At 39.5% G+C, this 24865-nt stretch overlaps 1 protein-coding gene across 3 annotated transcripts; it reads right to left on the bottom strand.

Moving 5' to 3' along the window:
• Positions 1 to 1068: 1068 nt before the first annotated feature.
• LOC131248248 (uncharacterized) lies at positions 1069 to 22117 on the bottom strand. 3 transcript variants are annotated; one of them, XM_058248432.1, is made up of 15 exons: positions 21654 to 22117; positions 21474 to 21553; positions 18358 to 18452; positions 17212 to 17372; positions 14650 to 14801; positions 11898 to 12016; positions 11590 to 11753; positions 11370 to 11444; positions 10203 to 10274; positions 6883 to 7020; positions 3322 to 3477; positions 3114 to 3166; positions 2772 to 2950; positions 1354 to 1740; positions 1069 to 1258 (listed from the first exon to the last, which is right to left on the bottom strand). In XM_058248432.1, the coding sequence occupies exons 1-14, from the start codon at positions 21733 to 21735 to the stop codon at positions 1680 to 1682; spliced, it is 1587 nt and encodes a 528-aa protein (XP_058104415.1). In that variant the 5' UTR covers positions 21736 to 22117; the 3' UTR covers positions 1069 to 1258; positions 1354 to 1679. The 3 variants fall into 3 exon arrangements, with proteins under 3 accessions (XP_058104415.1, XP_058104416.1, XP_058104417.1); XM_058248433.1 differs by lacking the exon at positions 18358 to 18452 and having other exon boundaries at positions 21654 to 21713; XM_058248434.1 differs by lacking the exons at positions 21474 to 21553; positions 21654 to 22117 and adding an exon at positions 17637 to 17732 and having other exon boundaries at positions 18358 to 18439.
• Positions 22118 to 24865: the final 2748 nt, after the last annotated feature.

Below are 24865 nucleotides of genomic sequence, written 5' to 3'. Positions count from 1 at the left end.
GGAGGTGAGAAACAAAATTTGTTTATTTTACAACAAAGACAAAAACTCAGAAAAGATATTTCTCACAAATTCCACAAAGGCTCTTTCATGAACGTTGGATCCAAACAGGCCTTTAGGGTACAACTCTCTATTCCAATAGGTAGAAACCATCGTGCATACATCAGAAACATACCAGCCCCCTTTGCAAAAGCTTCCCTTATTAGTTATCCATCTGACTACCTAGAGGCAATGTACCACACCTTGTGATAGCAGGTTGTCTTCAACATGGCACTTGTGTAGTTCATCAGTACCATGAATGGGTGGGCCCCACCAGGAAAATCACCTGGAACATAAATCACACCCATCCGCTCATCAAGTGGACCGCGCTGTCAGAATCATTGGATACCCGACAGTGACTCAACATACAGCTGCAACAATCAGCCTGATTTTCACGAAGGCCATATTCATGGTGGGGCCTATTGCTTTCATGGTACTGATTTCCTACACAGGTGGCAAGTTTGCGAGAGAGATGGAACAGTACCACAAGTCCTGGTGCCATTGCCCGTAGGTGGCCAGTTCATTTATTTAGTATTATTTTAGAAAACACGAAGAGATCAAATAAATAGAAAATTCCCATATTGTTTGCGTGGACATAATCTAAGATGAACTGCTCTAGGGTAACTCATGCTAGGTACCTACCCGGGTCACTTTTTGAGTGTCATGTGGATGGAATTTTATGAGATCCACCCCGTCCATTCGGTATGCTGCCTCATTTTAACCATTGAATCCAAAATTCATGATAATCTAAAAACTCAGGTAGGTGACACCACATGAAACAGTTGGGATGGACCATTAGTTTTGTGTAGGGCTCACCATGGTGTTTATATGCCATCCAATCCATTCATCTGATGTGCACCATGATGATGAAAGAATTAGCCAAAAAATCACAGTATTCCAAAACTCAGTGGGCCATACCATGTGGATTTAGGTGTTTTATTTTAATTAATTAATTAATAAGTGTTGAACCAACGTGATTTTTTGGATCAAGGCCAAAAAAAGGGGCGGCGTACCTGACAGACACCGGGGATCTCATGTATGTTGAGCCGTTTCTCTTACGTTGGTGAAAGTAACCCCATTAGGTATCTAGAGCAAGGTACCCAAGTGTCTCCCACTTACGATACAGATGAAAAGAATGAACCAGTCATCCGCTCTGGATATCACCTTGTGACTCCTGCCGGATTTAAAAGTAATCATATGACATCTGTTTCCACATGCTTGCCTGCATCGCAGTGTTAATGAAAATTAAAATGACAATGGAACAAACTACTTGCAAATGGGAAAATGGCAGTGGAAAACAGGGGATGGCAAGCTGACCTATACAATTTGGATGCAAAATCGAACTGGACTACAATCATCAGTCAAAAAGTGGGAATAACCAACTTGCAGTTCCATTGCTGTTCGTACTGAGGGTATGGCTCCAACTTGCTGCTTATAAATTAGTCTTGAAAGGAATAGAACTATTTGAGGCTGCTGACTACTACAAACATCTTTTTGGTTCTCTTTCTTTCTTTTTTTTCTTCTTTGTCATTTCCTCTTGACTAAATCAATTTTTTTCAGTTCAATTCAATTGTGCATCCAAACACAGCCTTTGATATGTGCCTGCTTCTCTCACTCAGCATGCTATGTGCCATCTGCTTTTCTCAGTCAGCATGGTCCCGCAAACGGATGATTTTGTTGATGAAGGGCTTTTCACGGCGATATCTATTTCAAATAATCAAGAACAAAAGTAAGGACCAAGACTTGAAAATGCCACCAGAATGTTAGAGCATAACAAATCCAGCATAGAAATTATCAGGATCATAGTTAGCAATCAAGCAAATTAAGAAACATTTAAGGATTCAATTAGGGTAGGGATCAATCAAGCAAATTAAGATTTAAGTACTCCGTTTGGGTAGGGAAACATGCAAAAATGGCATCATGCCTTAATCCCGATTTTGGCGGGCCACATACCCTCCTTGCACTTTTGCCACACTTCCCCACTCAATCATGTGAAGTTAAAAAATAAAAAAGACTAAAAACTGTGATTTAGCAAGAAAAGCACCTCTCCTTGCACACAAACCTGGCATGGGGAGCATGGGACCCGCAAAAATCAGGATTAACTGATCCTCGTTTTGTGGAATCCCCTACCAAATGAGCCCTCAATGACTTGGTGATTCCACAGTTTTACCAAAAAGATACTAATTGCACACATTCTGACACGACGTCCCTTCGCGGCATTTAGCAAGATGCCTATGTGATCTAGAGCGAGGAAGACATAAACAGGCCATGGCCTAAAAATCAGGTGAAACTGAATAATCCTAAGCACTTTATTGGAAGAGAGCCCAGAATAAGAGTGGTCATTTCTTTCCTCAAACCAAGCATCTAGGATCATCAAACCATTCGAAGTTTGGGCCATATGCTGGCGTCCACTAGATGAGTAGTCCATATCTTGTATGTCAGCAACATGTTCCCAACAGAACTCATGTACAAAGATGTGTCCAATCAGGTTTCCTTATTTAAATTTTAAGGCATTCTTTAAGAACTCAATGATCAACTAAGAAATTAGGTGAATTGACTAGATTTGCCTAGGCTCCAAATATGAAGCTGGTTTCAAGAGAATCAGCAGGCTGTCAATTGTTACAGCCAATTTATCCAAAATAGTAGGCCTGATTTCTGAGTCCAGGCTGAGTTTTCCGACATTGATACAAAGCAAACAGTAGAAAGAAAATCTCATAAACTGCCGAAGTACATACATCACAACAGAGGATATGCAGAAGCACATCAGACCAAAGCCAACATGGATGAGCATGGTCGGCCAGAAGTTCTCCTGATCCAAAAATAGTCTCTCAGAAAGGAGTGTTGCAGCGCCTGAAAGTAGCAGAATCCCCCAACCCGACGGCAAGCAATGGCGGAAAGTAAATGAAGAAGAGTCCTGTTAAGAAATAAAACTACCAAAGATAAGCTATCCATTCCGATCCGAACAAGGCTCACTTTATAAATTCAAATTCAATGAGAGTATCTCTAGGTATACGGGAGCAGGAGTCTAAGCAGAATGTTGAGATGGGGCGATTCCATTTGTTGGTTTACCTACATACCTGGAAATAGCGCTTGATGAATACCGCTGAATAAATGATTCTGAGCATCATATCTTCAGTAACAGTCAAGAAAATGAGACCCGCTCACTTCAAAATCTTGAGAAAGTATATCAACCTTTCGGATACACTGAGTTTGCATTTGCATGCACTGATTGATGATATTCAAACCTCAAGCCGACAAAAGGACATCCTCAGATAAAAAGGATACTTAATGAATTAGCAGTAATCAACCCCACCGCTCCAGCAGATCGAATCAGCAGAATGTTCAGTATTATGTAAATGCCAGAGAATAAAAGCAAGGAATCATTTGACTTCTTAAGTTGGCTCTCGGTCGCCACCGCATGTAGAAATGCTTCAGACGTTCCTAAAGATAACATGAGAGGGATGTAAAAGGAAATCAAAATATGGACATATTTGCTAACGTGCACACCTTCACAGGGACATTAGCAATGTCCCCAAAACTTTTAAACGGCATGTGGGGTGAACTATTTTCAATCTGAACCATTCACTCGTTCCTACAACTAGGAGGAAGCCATGGGGCAAAACTCATGTTAATCGGGTGATCCTAAGCTTTTGATCAATAGCATGAAAATGGATGGTCAAGAATCGAGATTGATCTGAGAAAAAAATAGGTCCAATCATCATCTTGAAACAACTACCAGACATATCCCACTTTGTATTCTTATGATTCTAAACTTTGATTGGATGATTCTAACCATGTGATTGATGGCTTGTAAACAATGGATGGTTATAACAAATTGGGCCCATTCAAAGGGTTAGGATCATCCGATCATCATGATTTTTGCACAATGGCTTGATCCTGTGGTATGAATGAATGAATGGTTCAGATCAACAAAAGGTCACCCCGTATGCAATTCAAAAGGTTTTCCCATGAGGTCTTCCCATGAAGGTCTTCCCATGAGGTCGAGCTCTGTGGGCCCCACCATGATGTGTGACGGTCATCCACACCGTGCATTCAATAGGTCCCCTCAAGGTTATGGGATGTGCCAAAAATCAGCCATACCCAGAATTCAGGTGGGCCATACCATCAGAAATCATGGGAAATCATAAAGAAAACATCTAAAAGCACTTGGTGGGGCCCACCTGAGCGTTGGAATGGCCTGAAATTTGGTGTGACCCCTCATCCAAGTGGGACACACACAATGGATGAGCTGGATGTCTAAACCACATCTCGTTGGGCCCTATAAACAATCAGGAATGTCTCAATGAGGGGCATCCACTCTCAACTGTTGTCTGTGGTGTGGCCCACCTAATGCATGGATTAGCCTGATTTTTAGGCCCATGGCTCAATATGGAAGGGTGCATCTGATTGATGGGATGGATGTCTGTTACACATCAAGGTGGTGCCCATAGAGCTCAAACCTTATGGGAAGTTTCCATGAGGTCGACCTCATAGTACCATTTTCCTACATGCACACACACACACACACACACACACATATGCAAGATGATAGTTTGCATTTTCAGATATAGGGCTTTTGTTACATAGATAGTTTAAATACAGTAAGAGCAAGAAAACAGATTTGAGCTTGTCACAGATGAGCGTACCCAACATCTATCGTCCACAAGAACTCAACACTTACTCAAGAATGATAAAATGTCAAATGGTTAAACGAGATTTTTCAAAAATACCATTGGAAGTATTGTTTATGAAGCTCTCTTTGAAAAGTAACTCATTAATAAGAGAATGCCACCTAACTGAACAAATTAGTAACTATAGCAGTTGATATAGACTACAAACAAGATCCCACTAAAGAAATCCCAATGGAACCTGAAGAAAGAGAAAATGAAAGAATCTGCAGGTGCCATCACAACTCCAATTCAGTAATCAACACTTGTTCTCGGACTGTACATTTAAATGATTTACTCCAAGGTCAAACAGAAAAAGGAAAAAGAAATAGAAATCTCTCCCAGCACACCTCCGCCCAGCAGCTCTCAACTTGTCTATGTCAACACTGCCCAAATTCACGAGTTCTCACCCTTTTTTCTTTTTTCTTTTTTTTGTCTTTTCTTCTTTTTTCCTTTATTAGTCCTCTTTTTAGAAAACAAAAAATATTTTTAAATGAAAAAGAGATTACAAATAAGCTGAGGAGAAGATAACGACTGACCCTCTAGTCAATCCAATGCTAGCTGATCTTCTGGCAACCTCATTAGCACTAACAGCAGCCAAAGAACAGCTAGCTCCAAAACAAGCGATAGTAGATCTAATTTCAAGTCCACAAGAATTAAGTATCCAAGGCCTTACGTTGACGCCAGAAACTCATTGCAAAATCTGATTGGAGTCCCATTTTAGGGTGAGGAGACCATAGTAGAAAGAGCCAAAAATGCGTAGTCCTTTAAGCAAGAGCACCTCAAGAGGATTCCCACTGCCACCCAATCTGGAGAATTCTCCAGTCTCCTCCCCTTGTCATTCCTTGGGATTACCCCAATTCCAAAAGGCCCATGTGAACCCTTAGAGCATCTGCAAATTTTAGCTAGGAAGGTAGCGCCCATGGTATCATCGGTTGTTCATGCAGGTCCCAGTTTTGAATGAGGAATTCTTCATGAGCTTCTCCCAAGATGAACCTTACTTAGAACTCTGGAGTTGCCAAAGCCCAGTCAATGCTAGAATCATTATTTTTTTTTATGGCATTGAAAGATGAAGTCTTGTGATCAAATATCCTGTGGTTTCACTCCTTTCGTAGGCCCCACAACATGGCGAAAGGCATACTATTCCATACAATCCTCCCTTTTTGCTGAAACAGACAAGTGGGCCAACTGCCCATCACTGCATTGAGAGACGTGTTCATAACCCACTGAATACCAAGAAGGCCAAGGAGGCCAAAAAGATAGTTCCAGATAGAATGTGCTAAGGAGCAATGTGGAAACAAGGAATCATCATTTGTCATTTTCAGTTACTTGAATGTTTTAAGTAATTAATGAGCGTGTTGGAAGTGAGAGACGTTAGACACTGGCTAATTCGGTGGCATAGAGAGCAAGCACGATGGTGCATGAAAATGTCAAAGGTCATATCAGAGATATGAAACCAACACCCAACCCCCCCCCCCCCCAATAGGTGATTGGGAGAGAGGACTAACTATTAAACACTAGCACTTTGTACAGTAATGGCAAAACATTCTTGGTGAGAATTCAGACACACAACAGATTCTAGTGAAAATGATTTCAATACTCAATGCATTGCTCATCCTATTTGCAATCTTGAACCTACAAGGAATAATAAAATGGGTACTGACTTTAAACTATCAAACCTTTCAATCAGTGTGTGCACGTGCGCGCACGTATGTGTTCAATTCCAGATGAATCATTAAGAGCGCCAAGATGCCTTATATGAGTTTGAGTTCTCGATCAAATTCTAGTACTTCAATACAAATCAAAAGTACTGCTGCAACAAGACTATAGGTGTGCCACAAAATAATTAAATGATAACTGACGATTGGGATATATTTACCATCATTCCTTGGAGACAGCACCCAACTTGTGTTTTTCCTGAAATGACTTCAGCATCATCTACATTGATGCTTGGAACCAGGTTTTTCATTTCAAATGCAACTTAGCAGGAGATACGAATAGAATATTTAGGGCCACACAAGCAAAAGTGAGATGGGATACACTAACATTATGAAAAATACATCTAGACTACTTCTAAATGGAAAACATGGAAACCAAAGGCACACAGTGGTTCAGATTTTACAAGTTTTCAGAACTCAGGCATCATTTAACTATTAAATAAGAAGAAAGGGTTACTAACCATTCATAGCCAACAGAATGACATAAAGACAATAATAGCGGAGGGCGTTGGGAGCTTCTCCATCACTCCATTTCCTCCCATACAGTACTCGAATGAGCACATAAGAGTAGCTTGGACCAAATGCTATAGCCACAAGACCTATAACACATTCATACGAGTCAAACAATATATTCCAATGGTTTAAACTGCTCAAAAACAAGTGTCACTTAGCATGAATGGTCAATTAATGCCTGGTTACAAAGAAAATTAGTTCATAAACCTGGGCATAGAAGTGTGATGTAGACATCCATGGTGCACCCTTTAAAGTGTACCAGAGGAGGAGGCGTCGCCGACAGAATACCAAAGCAGAGGAGTTCATGTGGATGGACGCCAGGTCCATCGGACCCATTTTCTGACACGCCATGGCATAACTACACCTTAACCGCAGGCCCATGGGGCGGATTTCACACCCCGTCGTACCGGTGTTTTTAGTTTTAGGCGTTTTTTTATTCTTTTGCTTGTTTTCAGGGGCTTTAGTGCACTTTTTACTTTTTTTGTCTTTTTGTTATTTTCTTTGTTTGCAAGGGTTTTAGTGCACTTCGTTTTTTCCATGGCTCATATATACACTGTGAGAAACCCTATTTGATATCATTGAATAAATTAGAGTTCGTATGTTTTTCTGTTCCCTTTTTTATCAAGATATTAGGGTTTTAGGATTGACCCTTGGGTGTGGAGGATTCCACCCCGGTTTCACTTACTATTTAGGGCCTATTTGATTTTCGTCTCAATTGTAATCCATGTAAATGGGTAACAATGATTTACCTAGGTAATTACCACATCCTTCCCAAGGCAGATTTGACAACTTACCTTTTTAACACTTATATTGAGAAATTTACAAAATCAATGTGGGGCCCATCGTGATGTATGTGACTTATCCATACCACTCATTTGTTATGCTAGCTGAATTTAGTACATGAACAAAAAAATGAGGCAGATCCAAAGGTCAAGTGGTTCATACCATAGGAAACAATGGGAATTGAACGCCTACCATTAAAAACTTCTTAGGGCCTTTTAAAGTTTAGAATCAACTGATATTTGTGTTTTTCCCTTATCCCTGTCTATGTGACCCTATGAACGGGTTAGATGATGAAAAAAACCTCAATGTGGGCCCAGTGAAGGAAACAAATTTCAACGGTGGATGAATTAAGGCCATTGTTTCCTTTCGTGTGGGCCATTTGAGTGTTGGATCTGTCTCATTTTTCGGCTCATACCCCAAAATGTTCTAATAAAATAAATGGAAGGTGTGGATATATCATATACAGTGGGGTCCATAGATTTAAGTCAACACTTTTATATCGATTTTCGAGGCGGAATTACTCTCACATTTTCAAACAAGGTGAAAATGTAATAATTACTTATTTACCAGGATTTACCTGTATCATGGAAAATCAAACAGGCCCTTAAAATCAAAACCCTCTTCTTCCATTCCCACAACCCTAACCCTAAACCTAAAATCTCTAATTTTCCTACTTTCCCAAATTACCAAACACTAACTTTTCCCATTCTTCGATTCCGAGCCGAGTTCGAGCTGGGGTCGGCAAGTGGCCGAGCCGAGTCAAGCTGTGACAAGCTCGACTCGGATCGACTCGTGTACACCTCTAGATATCCTCATATCCTTAGGTCATCCCTTTTTATTGTTTACGTGATTTTATACTAAGGAGCATGATCCTAACGGAATGATCTCATCTTTATGTTGAGATTTGTCTTAATCCCTTTAATTGAAAACAGTTAGTTGATTAATTTATTTATTTGAGTATCTTTGACCTAATTATACATGTATCTAGGATTAGGTCATCACATGTCCCTGCATTAAAGTGTGTACTGTAGACCTGTCAATTAATGCCTCACAAGCATTTATTCTTTAAAGCCAAACACATACATGAAATGTGAATACAGTTGCATGTGCAATTGTACAACATACAGGACAGGAACAATTGTAGGTAGGAGCAACCGCAGTGTGCACAAATGTGTAAATCCAAATACAATGTATATTTGTGCATGAAGGCATGCAATGTGTGGTATGTAGCATAAAAGGTACAGGTAAGATATGTTTATTAAATCTCTATGATTTGCCAGATTTTCTGTTAATAAAGATACATTAGTGTGAACAAGATTTTCATTTGTCATGGCATCCAACAAGACAGGATTGCCCATGTTCAGGTAGGCATTACATTTTTCTTTTTCAATTATCAAAGGCACAAATAATTGACTTTTTTAAAAGTACAATCATGAACATTGTGTACTTCTAGCTTGTGTGTCCTCAGCAATCAGTATAGCCAATTGCCAACAGGGTTTGGAAGTAGACGTAATATGAACATTGTATACATCCACAGGTGTCATTAACGTTACAAGTATTGTGCATAATCTAGCACTAAGATTTCTCAACCCGAAGCACCGAGGTCTCAATATCCTCAACCTTTATATTTCCCGTCAACAGCGGCCAAGTAGTTTAAGATCAAATATTTCCCTGCATCGTGTGAATTCGTTAACTGAGTTGGGACGAGAATATGATGATGAGGATTTGAGTAAATCAAAGCAGCCATAAAAAAAACAACTCCTATTTGATGTAATGGTTCTTCCGAAGCCTGCAAATGAAGCTTCATTGCACCTAACTTTCCTTCTTCACCCCAAATATTGAAACTACTTACTCTTGCACGCATATTGATTACCAGGCTATGTAGGCTTCTCACTGTTAAAATAGAAACTCCAAGAATGCACTTTGATGTTTTAAAGAGAAAAGAACTTGAATTTAGCAAGCATGTGTTTCTCTCTATTTAGAAGAAATGTATAGCCTTTGATACAAAGAAGGTGAAATAATTCCAAGTCCCGAATGAACATATAACATCCAGGATACCAACGTTAGATGATTTTTGTCAATATCCTATCGACCAGATAGATAATGTGTGAGATGCAATTTGAAGACAATTTCCTTCTCTCTATTTAGAAGAAATTTATAGCCTTTGAAACAAATAAGGTGAAATAATTCCAAGCCTTGAATGAACATTTAATATCCAAGATACCAACATTAGATGATTTTTGTTGATATCCTATCGACCAGATAGATAATATGTGAGATGCAATTCAAAGACGATTTTTTAACATCTAGGATAGTTAAAAACATACCTAAAGAAAGTCAAATTATAGACTTGTCCTGGCAATAAAAAATATCCACACTCGAACCAAAATATTTTCCATAGGCGTTAAATATTTTCATAGGGGAGTCTTGTCAAATTATATCTCAAGTAAATTAATAAGCATAAGAATTATGTGGAAGAACATACCAATCAAGACGACAAGCTTTAGGGCCACTGTGAGTGAACTCGCTAACTTTGGGCTCCTTTGGGGGAGTTGTCCTGCCAAAAAAGGAAGATCTAGGGTTGAGTCCTTGAGAAGAAGAGGTCTTTCAAAATGTGAGAGGAATTGCATGCATAATAACAATCGCAAGTTCAATGCTACAAGGCAAGGATGAGGCTTTCTTCATTGAGATGAAAACAATAAAAGTATATCCCAATTAATCTGATATTAAATATATCTTAAGAAATCTACTTCAAAAAAATGTTAGAGATGTACACTGTGGGCCCATTTGGATGCAGCAGCAGTTGTTTCCTTAATAGTCTATCTGGGATAAATTGGCCTGGATAGCCTATCCTGCATGTTTGTTAAATACCATGGACTGGGATGATGCAGCAACACGTGGGGTGCTTGAAGATTAATGTTGGACAATTGGAAGATGTGGGGTGCTTGAAGGTTGCATGTGGCACAAGTGAGGCAATTGAAGGTTGACAGAGGCACATATCACACATTTTCATAACTGCTATGTGGCACGAGTGATGCATGTCTAAAAAACAACATACACGAGGGTGTACCATAATGAACTGCAAACCAAGATATGTTATCCCACATTTTTAAAGGATATGCTGACCTCACTTTTTAGATATGTTATCCTCATTTCTCTTGACAACCATGCAAATGAGGGAGTGACAAACTAGGGATAGGTCCAGTTCGGCCACAAAATATATGAGAGAGAACTTTCACTACATCCAAATGGACCCTAAGAAATAATAATCAAAGGCTCTCGAATCATTTAATTAGCTTCAATAACCATGATAATGCACACACAATTTATGATAAAATGACAAGTGCATACTGATAAAGTTGCTGGAGGCTTTCTTTTGTTGTTAGGTGTTTGGATAGACAGAAACCGAAACATGAACATGGAAAACCAACAAGGAACTGTCAAGAAATGGAAACTGCATATACCAACAGAAATTCTGTTGTTTGGTTTGGACAACAAGTTTCCATGAAACGTTAAAAAGGTCAATGGTAAAACAGCAACAACAGTCTCTCATAACCTTGGAAATCAACATTTAGCCTGTTTTTGGAAGATATAAATATCCGCATTTTTTTTATAGTAATCAACAGAAAATGGAAAGGAAGTAGAGTCGAACCTGATGCAAACTTTGCAAATGTAGTATATGAACTTTCTTCAAAAGGAAGAAACACCAATCTAACCACTAAACTACCTGAAAATAACATTATCGATTCATTTAGACAAAACTAGCAACTAAGAAGTTAACATCCACCAAAGTATCATAACAGCTCCTACCCAAGAAGTTACAGTAGTTTGTTATATTCTAAGCCTCATAATATTAGGGAAAAAAAACTTACCTAATTTGTCTACAAGGCCATATACAGCCTGGTTGTAAGGTGTATCGAACCAGACAAGAACCAGTTTTTCTCCTTCTTGAAGTACCAACTTTCGGAATGATTGACCGGTGAACAAAAAACACATCTTCGAAAGCTGTCTATCATAATCCATCAGATTCCTTATTCTGCATTCAGCAAGATCAGAGGGTTTAGATAAAAAAGGTGTCTCTCAAGAAAAATATCAACAGCACCCAATGCAAGTTAAAAACTAACACGAAAGAACGTAGTAATAAGAACAAATAGGATACAATGAAAGCTAGAGAATATACCTGAATGGGAAAAGATGAGAACTTCTAACAATGCGAAAGAGAAGGAAATAACCCCAGTAGCCTAAGAACAAACAAGCTCCATATGCAACCTGTGATAGAGCAAATACAATCCCCTTCTCCTGCAAGCAAAAGATTTACTTTGCCCATTGGCAACTATATGTAATGCATGTCCAAATCATCTAATGTGGCATACAATACAAATATTGAAGTGCAAGCTGAACAGCCAACTATAGATGCCGAAGGTCATCAGATTCATATCTGAGGTTTGGATGAGCCAAGCTGATTAGACTTGAACCACAGAAAACAGAACTAGAAGATTCAACAACTGGTTCAAGAGCGGGTGGTCATCATCAGAGCCTTTTCATAGCTATCTAGGGCTGACTTACAAATCCTGTTACACTAATCATCATATGCAAAACAGCAAAATCCCATGATTGCTTGGCAAAAGTTTTATGACCAACTGCCCACATAAAACTAAACCTTCTCCTTTACCAGGGCATGGGTCTGGCTCGCAATTTACTACTGGTGAAAGTTCCTATTAAACCTTGGATATTTAATAAAATACCTGAGACTTTAAAATTCATTCTCTACCAAAATATAAGTTGGATCTGTAAATTCATTCTATCCCAAAATTCATTTTATAGAAAAAAAAAAAATCTTAGGCTTAGTTCTATGTAAGATAAATTACGCGATTTGATATGAGAAGAATCTTAGGCTTCTCGGCCTTTCCTTTGAGAGGTTTTCTAAGAGAAAAAACAGTACCGGACACACAGCACAGGTGTCCATGCAAAGTATCCAGAATGACTATGATTAAAATTATTATTATTATTGAAATAAAATTTTAAATTTAAAAAAAAAAAAACTTCTATACACTAATTAATTAATTCATTAAAAAAAACGAGAGAAAATTAATTACAAAAACTGAAAGAAAAATATGAAGTAAGATGCAATCAATAGCAATTTGTAAAAATCAAATCCATAAATAGTTCCATAGAGTGGATGGCTGTATGAGGGAGTCACATGTGAATAGTTCCCTTAACACCAGGAGTTTGAAGACATTTTAGGTGCAAGTATGATTTGTTTCCCTAACATCGAGAGTTTGAAGAAATGTTGAGTGCAACGAAAGAATGAGAACTCGTCAAATCAACAATAAAAGTCTTCTTGATAGAATCACAGACGAACACAAAAAGAATGAAAAATCTTTGTAAATCATAAATGTAGAGACGGTCCTCTTGAACCATCCAACATGCAGTACTTGTTTAGAACACCATCAAAACACTTGTCCACAGGACGTCATGAAGGGTCCTGTCACATAATGGAGTGTTCAACAAGTGCTGGCATGGCAAAATCGTAAACATGTCACCTAAGACCATCACAAGCTAAGACCAAATTTGAAGCCAGAATGGCACCTGGTTCGAAGGGTCATGCAAGTAAGATCATCACAAACACTGAAGGAATTATATAATTAGCAAAATATCATCTAAAATTCATCACTCCCCTTAGGCCCAAATTTAAAATAACCACCTCAACAACTCTAGAACTCAACTTTCTAACTCTAAAACACTCCTAAAACCTATTGCATTCCAAAAACATGTTTATATTTAGGGCTGTCTATGGGCCTCCCTCCCTCATACGAGCCCAGCATGAACACTTCGGGCTGGACTCAGGCTGGACTATTTTGGCCTGGGCTAGGTTTGGGCCTATGTTGAACAATGCAAGCAGGGCTTGGGCAGAGCTTGGCCCGGCCCTAACCCGGCCCGTTGACACCCCTACTCATATTCACATAAAAACTTCCATATAATGAAAGATCTTCTAGATCTTTCCAAATCAACACCATCCAAGTTCGAAACAAACAAAACATTTTTTTTACAAAGAAAACTAACTAAATAAAGACTCAAACTTGCTAAACAAGCTAACTTATAAACTAGAGTTGACTTCAAATATGGAAAATAACTAAAAGTCTTGTTTGGAAAGAGGATCCATCCATACCATCCAAATTGATGCATATTCACGGAATGATGCTTTTCACTACTTAATCACAATTTTTCATTCATTAATTCTTCTTTCTTTCTTTTTTTCTTTTTTTCTTTTTCTGAGAACTTCACATAACTCTTCTTAAGCAGGGAAAGTGACACTTTAACATGAAGGAATTTGATATGGAGGGTGTGGAACCCACCAAAATCTGGATGAGGGCATAAAATATTGCAGGATCTCCTACCCAAACAGGCCCTAAAGTAATCTTCAAACTTCTATATTAGGCTCCATTTGGATAGGGTATCCTGCAAAACCAGGATTAAGCCTACAATTTTGGCAGACCTCGTACCCCCCACATCATACTTGTGTCGTTAACACAGAAAAAAAAAAAAACTCAGTTTGGGTTAAAGAAGATGGAGAATTGGAGATGCATAAAATAAATATGTTGTACGTAAAGGCTGGCAATAGGCTGGGCCTGGGCCTAGCAAAATCAAAATTTTGAATAGTTCCGGCATCAAGGCTTGGCCCGAAGACTAGTTCAAAATCAAGACCCGGGCCCAAACCATTGCCAGGCCTAGTTGCACGGGAATATAGGTATTTCCTTTGTTTTAAACCAAGTAACCAAAAGATAGCAACCATTTTGTAAAACGAACTGAGTTTCTTTTTTCACTATGAACTAAGAATATTCTTTAGAAGATCTTAATATGCTTCAGGACAAATATGAATCCACAACACTGTGGCATTAAAAGATCATAAGCGAAGTATTTTTTAGCATTACCATGTTACTTTGTTTGACAATGAGGATGTAGGTTGTCAAGCAACGAAAGAGAGTGGCCATAGTTTCGACCCCCAGTCGTAACTTAAGAAGAAGCAAGTTCTGAGAAAGTATATACAATGGTTCAGCCAACAGCTCCAATATACAAGCAAATCCTGCCATAAGATTAGTAAAATGGGTTCAGTTTATATTGGCCAGCATCTGTAAATAGGATGCCCATAAATAAATTTCACCAGCTCAAGAAAATAACATCCAAATGAAACATAGAGTCTGTTTGGCAACTGTCATAGTTTTTGGTGAATAGTGCCATCTGGATATGGCTATTTTATGATGATTATTGTTGCATGAAAGCAAATATTTGGTGTTTGGCAGTAACACTGACTATTGGTATAAGATTGTCAGGATAGCACTATCTGTTGTTTGGATGACACAAATTAACATGCCATATCCCAAATTCAAAATGGTGGAAAAATTATCACCTCTAATATGTGGACAATTGTTTGATGAAATGCGACCATTAGATACTTTTAACTGTTTAATACATGTCCACCAATTAGGTATTAAGAACATCAAATAAGAGAAAATTTTTTTGTCATAATACATCCAAATATCCAAATGATTTAACCAAGTTAATTGTGTTCCACGTGCAACTTTTAAGTTGGGTGTAATATGTATCATCCATCAGGTTGCCAAAGTATCAAAGATTCTCTTAGAAAAAGCAGAGAGCAACATAATGATAACAGTGGCCATAACGGCAACCACCATTACCTTTACGATACAGGTTGTAACGACTATGATGGGGACATCATGCGCACGCGCACACCCCCCACCCTACGCACATACTCAAGGACTATCGATCTAGATCGACAATGACATCTATGGAAGACCTCATAGTTAAGGAGTTGTGCTATAGGGGCTATAACGGCCTTTACAAGTCATTTTTTTCCAAGACGACCGTTATGGCCTTTACAACCCCACAATGTGTAATGGTTGCCACTGTTACATTTACATAACATTATAGACACCATGGCAGAGAGGGGGAAAGAGAGGTCGTTTTCACTCTCAAATGCAAAGGAAATGGAGCAAAGACCAGTCGTTGTCATAGTAAAAGAGAGAAAAAAGAGAAGGAGAAGAGGGAAGAAGAAGAAAATAAATGAGGAGATGAAAGGAAAAAAAAAAATTACTAGTAGTGTTGCTGGTTGTTCTAATTGCAAAGCTAGAGGAGAATACTAGTCGTGTTGTGAGGTTGGGACTTATATAACGACCACACGGTAGTCGGACCGTCAAAAAAAAAAAAAAAGAGGCAAAAATAGTCCATGTTTTCTCTATCAAAATAGCCATATTTCGAGTTTTCCTTGGAACCCAGCTATGCTGATAATACCTCCGCTAACACATGCAAAAATGGTGTGAAAATAACTCTATTTCTTAGTATCAGTACTTGTATGGTATGTTAGCACGCCAAACGCAATATAGTCGATGACGATAACACTATTCTTATGCGCACAATGATATGACACTCACCAAACAGCCCCGTAATCAATTTGTTCTTCTTCACTTTCCAATTACTAATGCTAGTTTTGTAACACTACCACCACTAAAAGATGGAAGTATGATTGGAGTTCCATGCAACAATTCCCAAAACAGTCTCTTTTATTATTATTTTGAACACTTTCCCAGAACCTTCTCTTTAAAGCTTAATTAGGGGGTATGGCACGTGAAATGCACATGGAGGGGAGGGGAGGGGAGGAGTGAAAACAAGAAGGGAGGAAAGAGGAAGAGAAATTCGAGAGAAGGTGCAGGCAGTGTGCACAAAGTACACGTAGAAAGAGAAAGAGAGAAGCCCCCAAGTGATCTTGAGTGTGTGTCACATTCATTTTTTTGGCTCACTCAAGTTTTAGATCTGCCTCATCCTTGTTCTAACGTCCTATTATGAGCTGCCACAACAAATGAACGAAGTGGATTTCACACAATCATCACGGTTGGGCCCACAAAGCCTTTGCCGCATGGGCTCCCTCAGAGCACACTTCTTGCGGGCTGCTACACTCAAAGAGGAGGAGAGGTAGTGTGGGCACTCTTTTGAAGGAAAATGGTTGAACTACTAAAAAACCCTTCCCATGTCCTGCAACTTTAACTACTCTTAAAACTAACTGTATGGGTAAAATTGCCCCTAGCTATTGGCAGATAAAATCCGAGCCATTGAGTAGCTTTTTGTAGGTGAAATCTGAACCTGTGCAATGGACAGCAACCACATTTTACAGTTTCCAAACTACCCTCGACTTCATTCAAAATGTTCTCCCATGTCCTTGGAATATTCAAAGTTCCCTAACTTGCAGAAACTGATTGTGGGGGCAAAGAAGTCCAAAAGTTGCTTGCATTATATAATTAATTACAAAAATCACATCCAAAAGCCAAGTTCTCCTTATGAATAGAGGACATGATGCACAATGCTCAAGAGTTCATCGCTATTCCCCAAAGACCAATGGAGGGTCCTTGAATGCTTAAACAACATGCTCCAATGAGACAATGCAGTATTTTTAGTACTGGCAACAGAGATGACAAAATTACCGTGGATCAAGATGGCTTGTGAATACGGATCAGAAAATTTCAGGGTTCGCAACCAGAAGACAAACATGCATGCTGCAAATGTAACGAATATTCCAATAGGGAAAGTCAGCCAAGCTATTTTCAATAACCTTGCAGTGTTTTCTTCCATTTTCGCACCATCACTGTAATTAAAAGGAAAAAAAAATAAATGAGTAGCACCTTTCAGATGATATATAAGACAAAAAACCATGACGCAAACATATCTAACAGAAATGAAAATTCTACTATGTGAGTAATCAAAGTCATATAATTCTAGAAGATGAATGGAAGCTTATGAGTAGACATACGTTACACTTATTGAGGACACGCATGAAACAGTTCAATACATATCCCTTCATTACGATATGGCAAATAAGTAAAACCAAATAAGTGTTAAGTAAACAAACCACCCATATCCAATCCATTCCAATGGAAAACTTTTGAGGGTTCCAGAAGAATCATCGAAGAAATGCAGAACCTGAAGGTGGTCACTTTAGTTGAACCTACAGATGTGACAACCATAGTGTGTTTCAGACGGATTCTTTGTGAGGCAACTAGTAATAGGATGCTCTGTGCATCAACATATCGGGCCAACAGGACATGAGAGTGACCCCAGTTAGATGAATATATCATTGAAGAGCTCCAACTTATTTTCTTGTTAAGTTTTTTGGGTGAAAGGCTCTCTACATTGCACAAAGACTCATATTGCTATCTAGCTAACCAACGCGATATTCCAGGTCCTCGGCCTCTTGCTACTTCCCATCCTTCTGAGTGCTTAGGTACATCAATCGAAGTTATTTTAACCATATCATGCATTAACTTGATCAAGAAACCAAGTCACAGTTATGAATCTCATCGACCAGTTGATGCATCTGGAATATATTTTGAATTTGGGAATCGAGAAGTCCACTCGCTACTAAAATTTAAAACAAATAAAAGATAACCAAGGAACTGGAGTGGGCAGTTCAAAGTAACTACTAGTCTCCTAACTTTGATCAACAATGCAAAAGATATAACAGACTGACAAAAAGCACAAACCAACCATGCGACTACGAATTCGCAAGAGCACACAGACAAAAATGGAACAAAGAAGATATAAATGCTCAAACATGGGTAAGAAGGGATCACCATCGAATGTCTGCTCGCAAGCACGCACGACGGAAGCCTTCCCGACTAAGAAACAAAATACAAGTGACAAAGAGATGGAATTGCACAGAATAAAGCTGCATTAAAGAGATAAATATGATATGAGAGAGCCCCATAAGGCCTTCCAAACTGAAGTCCAAGAAAGAAGAGAAAAAGCTCAACAAAGTAAATAAATGACAAAAGTAATAGAATCATCATCGGCATCGGCATCTAAGCCCTATCCCAACTAATTGGGGTCAGCTAAATGAATCTCATTTCACCATTCCACTCTATCACGGACCATAACCTTAGTTAAACCATAGGTCCTCATGTCTTTTCTTACTACCTCCAATAAAAGTAATAGAATCAATTAAGAAATTTAGGAAGCTATCAAAATGGCTCCCAAAAAACAAAAACCATGATGGCATGATGAAGCAGTCAACAAGGAAGGTTTCAACTTTATTTTAAAAAATAAGGAACATGTGAGAAGGGTTATAAAACTTTAAAGTGCTATTAGAATAGCCCAACTATTAGGCAGAAATATTTTGGTAAAGAACTGCTATTCGATTTGTGGCAGTTCGGTGGTGTGGTCTCCTTCTTGTAGGAGGAATTTGTCAGATGAAAAGATTGCGGAGATGGCAAAGCTTCTTTTTTTTATAAGGATAATGGTGGAGCTTCTTGGTCTTTTAAAAGACAGGACTCTTGAGGCTCAAGAAGAAAACTCTTTAATTTGGCATGTTCACAGCTTGAATCGGTTCTCAGTTAGATGTTATTATCACCTGATGTCTGGTGTGCCTCGCAATCATTCCTTCCCGTATCATTGTTGGTTTTATGGTGCTCCTCCTTGGGCGATGGTGTTTGGGTGGTTATTGGATAACAAGAGAGTGCTCACTATTGATAATTTGCAAGGAAGATCTCTTATTCTCCCCAACATTTGCCTAAGTATGGAAGCTATGAATCAGTTGACTTTTCATTCACTGCCCTTTTTTTCGTAGGGTTTGGGATCATTTTCTGGAGGTGTTTCATATTGCTTGGGTGATGCCGAGCTGGGTTGTAGAGCTTATGTGGGCTTGGCACCACCACCAAGGTAAGGGGGGAGTGGGGAAAGTTGGGAAAGTGTTGTGGAGGCTGCTCATTTTGGGGGTTTTTTGGGTTATTTGGGGGAATCGTAATAGGAGGTGCCTTCATAATAGAAGTTCATTGGTTTAAGAGGTTATCAAGGAGATTAAGTGGAATTTGGTGAGTTGGGCTTCTCTTGTAAAAGAAGTTAAAACGGTAAAACTTTCATTTTTCTTTGAGTTGTAGTTTAGTTTGTATTCTTTCGCGCGCCTAGCGCGTTTCTTTAGGGCCTGTTTGGATTCATGAAAAGCCTAGGAAAGGAAATAGTGTTTCTTGGGAAACCTTGTTTCTAAGAAATTGCGAGAAAGGAAACACTGTTTTCCTTGTTTGTTTTTCAACAAAGATCTTTTCAAAAATTTAGGATCTATTTTCAAATTTGTTAGTTGGCGGAAAAAAAAAAAAAAATCTCGAGGAAAAAAAATTTAGGCAGTCACTGGCATGTGCCAAATTAGGACGTGGCACATGTGGAATGCTTGAAGATGGATATTGGCACATGGCATATGTGGCATATGTGGGTGCTTGGTGCTGAATTGTGGTACATGGAACATGTGAGGTGCTTGAAGCTATACGATGGCACTGTAGGCTGTGGCACAAAACACGAATAGGCACTTTTGAGACATCGGCGCTTGAAGCTAGATGGCAGCACTTTTGCACATTGACACCATTGGCACGTGGCATATCTATAGTGATTTAAGATAGGCGATGGCACATGTGGCACATTGGCACATGCGGAGTGCTTTGCACATGTAGGCTACAAGAGAAGATGAGTGGTGATACATGTAGCACATTAGCACATGCAGGGCGCAAGAGAAGATGGATGGTATTGCATGTGGCACCCTAGCACATGTAGGGAGCAAGAGAAGGTGGGTGGTGACACATGTGGCACATTGGCATGCGGCATAGTGACACGTGGGGCATAACCGAAGATAGACAATGGCTCATTTCGTACATTGAGACATGTAGCACATGTGAGGCGATTGAAGATGGCATGCGCCATATTTGGGCTTAACCCTTGAGAAACCATTTTCCTTCAGTCGTAGGCAAATGCGTTTCTTATGACTGGAGGTAAGAAAATAAATTTGTTTATTTTCAAAGAAAGATAGAAAGTGGGAAATGGTGTTTCCCACAAATTCCCACTAAGGAAGTTTCCAAACAACGGAATGTGAGTTTCATGGGAAACAATGTTTCATTTCCTTTCCTTTCCATGAATCCAAACAGGCCCTTAATAAATTGCTGTTATCTCTCAGAAAAGGGGGCCCTTTTGCAGTTGTTTAGGTACTTTGCATTATTTGCAGCACAGTTGGGCTATGTTAGCCCAACTGTGCTGCAAATAACACAAAGTACCTAAACAACTGCAAAAAAATTAATGAATGAGAGACCTCTTCTTTTACTGTTGATAAAGGGACTTGTATTTATAGAGAGGGACCATGTAAAGAGATATACCAGCTGAGTCCAATAGATAAAACAAGCCACTTAAAAGCACGTTATTATCAAACAATACATGTTTTGAGGCATGAACTACACCAAGGCAGTTCAGATAAAGTCCCAAGTGTTTCAGTAATTGTGCCTAAGGGTGATCGTCATTCAGAACCCGCGACCTCCACCAACAGACATCATTTCTATGGAACCTGACCCCTACATATTGCAAATCAGGGTCTGTTTGGACACACTGTCGAATTCACTTACAACCATTAGTCTAATAAGGTGGAGATATCCAGCTCATTTCCTCCCTCATCACTCATATGACAGACTAGACTTCAAATTGCAATATGTAATCATCAAGTTTGACTTGTAAGGAACTTAATCGCAACTTGGGAGCTATTAGGAACTATAATTAGCTCTTGTCATTTCCTCTTGATTTTAACTGAATGTTCGCAAATGAACTTACTCGTGCATCCGAACGAATCCTAGTTTAAATATATAATTTTTTTTAAAAAAAAAAATCGCCAATAAAAGAAAAAAAGAAATAATTGCTACGAGCACCAAGAAATCGAAATTACCGCGTAGTCCTCTTCGGTGAGGTGTCTCACAATCCACGAATTGAAAATAAACGGGATTCCTCTCGACAGGAACTGTGTCGCTGATCGCGGGAAATTTTCAAAAAATAAAAATAAAAATCAATGGATGTGGAAATATAGAAAAAGAAAACGAGTGAGTATTTAAACAGAGAGAGATCTGACCCATGAGATACTTGAAAGTGCGGGCGAGATTGAAACGATCACTTTCTCCAACGGTTCGAGATGGACTATCTGCATTCTCCATCTTCTTAAACCCTATTTTCAAGATGGAAATTGGGGTTTTCGACCCTGCCGCTGCTACTCGGCTGCAGTCACGTTGACGGCCCTCGCTACATTAAAGCAGGGATCGGTTTCTGGAGTTTACGCACTTCCCGCGGACAGACGGGTTTCGAGAGACGCGAATTACCCGTCCCCCAGGCTACAGGAAGTTCCTGTGGTCAGAAGCCATGTGCGGCCCGTAAAAATGCCCGTGACAAATCCACTTCGTTCATCAGTTTCTCAAGATCACAAAATGATAGAGTTTTAAAATTCAGGCAGATCCAAGCTCATGTGGGCCACACCAAACGAAAAAGTGAGGATTGAACGACCACCATTGGAAACTTTGCGGGAGGCACAGAAGTTTTGTATCAAGATGATATTTGTCCCTACAGTTCATCTGACTGGTAATAATCCTATGAACGGTTTGGATGGCATATAAACATCGTGGTTGGTTCCAGCTCCAGGAAGGTTCCAACGGTGGAATTTTTGCTTCTTGCATTTTAGTGTCGCGTTGCTCACCTGAGTATTGAATCTTCCTAATTTTTGGACTCCTGCCCTACGGTGATCTTGGAAAACTTACGAACGGAGTGGATTTTTCAAGGAAATCTCTGTGGGCTCCACATAGCCTCCGACCACAGTTGCTTCCCCTGGCCCGGGCACAGGCAATTCGCGTCCGGCGAGATGGATGCCGAAACTTTTGCTCACCTCAGTTCCACTGTATATGGACCACGTCCCAAACAATTCGATGTGAACCGTCCAAGTAAGACCAAATGTAAGTTGACCAAAAAATACACTGATTTGATCGTGTAACTACCCCGTTTGTGGACATTTCATAGACGGATAGAAGTGAAAATTTTCAACGGTCCTAATTCAGCCTATTAGTGTCCATGAATCAAAGGTTAGTATAGTTCAATTAATCTGGTCCTGAGGTTGCTACCTGTCTCTAAAAGATGCCCTAATTTGGGATGGTTTAGCTTTAATTTGAGGTAATTTAATTTACCATTTGATGGTTGGCCCAGATCTCATGTACGACTGTGACACATCTGCTGTGATTCACCACTTCAATCTCTCCTCCGGCCGGAGGCGAACGGCCTTTGCATTCTCGTCAGGAAAGAAATCGAAGACAAAGTCCCGACTATCAACCCCAAGTCAAAAGCAGTCCTTACCACCAAGGGACACCCAGATCCATAGCTGGTAGACCGAGTGAAAGATACCTCGTCTTAACACGGAGGTATCGATTCCCTACGGGCGGGGGGACAGTAAAGTGTGAACTGACAATGGGTGTACTAAAAAGCTAACAGGAAAAAAATAAACCCAAGTGAGGGGCTTGGATGGACACACATCAATGTGTGTTATATATCCACACCGTGGATCACTTAGTATACCACTTGAGCTAAGGCTACAAGCTTGGAGGAAGGAAAAACACAAATATCACCTTGATCCAAAACTTGTTTTTAACAATCAATCACTACTGTTTCTGTGGTGTACTCCACTTACATTTGGATCTAATTCATTTTTTGACCCATTCTGTAAACTGGGCTGAAAAAACAGATGGAACACATGCATTGAGGTAGGCCCATTGAGGTAGGCCCCATACTGTGGGCTTACAGAACTCGGTCAAGTCCTGACCTGACTTACATCCTATATATCTGAAAGCCACACTGGAAAGCTTATTCCATGATTCCCATGAATCCCATTGTCCACGGTGCCACCGTGGACAAGTTAATCCGTACAGTTTGAGAGAAATCTCTTTCTGCATCGGAGTCGTCTACGGCACATGTTTTTAGTAGCCGCATAAAACAGCCAAGCTCTGCTGGGTCACTATATTGTTTATATCAATCCACTCCACCCATCAGGTGGGAAATATTATTTAAACTGTACACACAAGATATCAGTCTACTAAAATGCCTCAATGGACCACACCAATGGGATCTGTGTAAGACTGCTACTAAAACCTCTAAGTTCATGCGGCGTGGGCATCCTGAGTGTTGGATCAGTAAGATTTTCATATATTCTCTGTATCCTGATGAGCTAGACATGATTAATGGATTTGATGAAACATACGCAACATAGTGACCTCACAAACAAACTCACTGTTGGCGTTCTATCCTGTATTGTTCCAGTTATTGTGGCCCACCAGAGTTGTAGATCTAGCTTATTTTTATATACATAATCTAGTATCGAGAATATAACCTGATGGACGGTGTGGATATTACATATGCAACTTTTAAGCTCCGCAGAGGTTAGGTGTTCTACATGCATAAAACAAGCGTGGTAAAGGATTCCGATCCTACCATTCTCGGCCTTTGGCATGTCAATATACGGTGGAAGCGGAAGAAGCGAAATCTGGTGTATCCCTCTTTCTAAAATAGACGTGGTAGTGTGATATACAAACCGGATCGGCACATGTGGGGCCAAGCCGTTCATGTTTGAAAAGCAATAACATTTAGAAAATTTTATCCGTCTGATCTGTGGCCAATAAAGCGACGGTGTAAAACAAGAAAAGCTAAAGGTCAAGTGAGTGGTGAGATAAATTGAAGAAAAAGTAACGGCTAGGATTGAAGAAAAGCTAAAGGTCAAGTGAGTGGGCCTGATCTATGCAACACCCTGCCATGGAGCGCGACTTGGATGCGATCCCGGAACCAGTGGGACCGTGACGGTAGGCCACAGCTTGATGTATGCCTTGTATATCGCCGTTCATTTGTTTTTCCAGCTAATTTTAGTACACGGTGCTAATAAATGAAGGAGATACATGTTGGTGGACCACACCACAAGAAACAGTGTTCTATGAACGCCCATCATAAAAAACTGCCTAGCGTCCATCTTAATGTTTATTGAGCGTCCAACCTAGTGATAAGGTCACTGAGTCCTGTGTGAAAGGAAAAAATCAAATATCATCTTGCTCAGAAAGCTTTTGTAACCAACAAAAGATTTAGAGGGACGTTTGATAAAATTGCATTTTGTGTGTAAAATTCTATCCAACGCTTGGAGGGGATGGGAAAAGTTGGGAGTGCATGGAATAGAAATACATTTAGTCCCCTGAAATTGCATTTGATCCCATGCTAGAATTCTATGAATTTTGAAATACATTACACAAGTGGGCCACACCTTGATGC

Source organism: Magnolia sinica, chromosome 6 (assembly GCF_029962835.1).
Source record: "Magnolia sinica isolate HGM2019 chromosome 6, MsV1, whole genome shotgun sequence".
Taxonomy (NCBI): Eukaryota; Viridiplantae; Streptophyta; class Magnoliopsida; order Magnoliales; family Magnoliaceae; genus Magnolia; species Magnolia sinica.
This window is presented reverse-complemented; position numbering and strand designations above follow the sequence as displayed.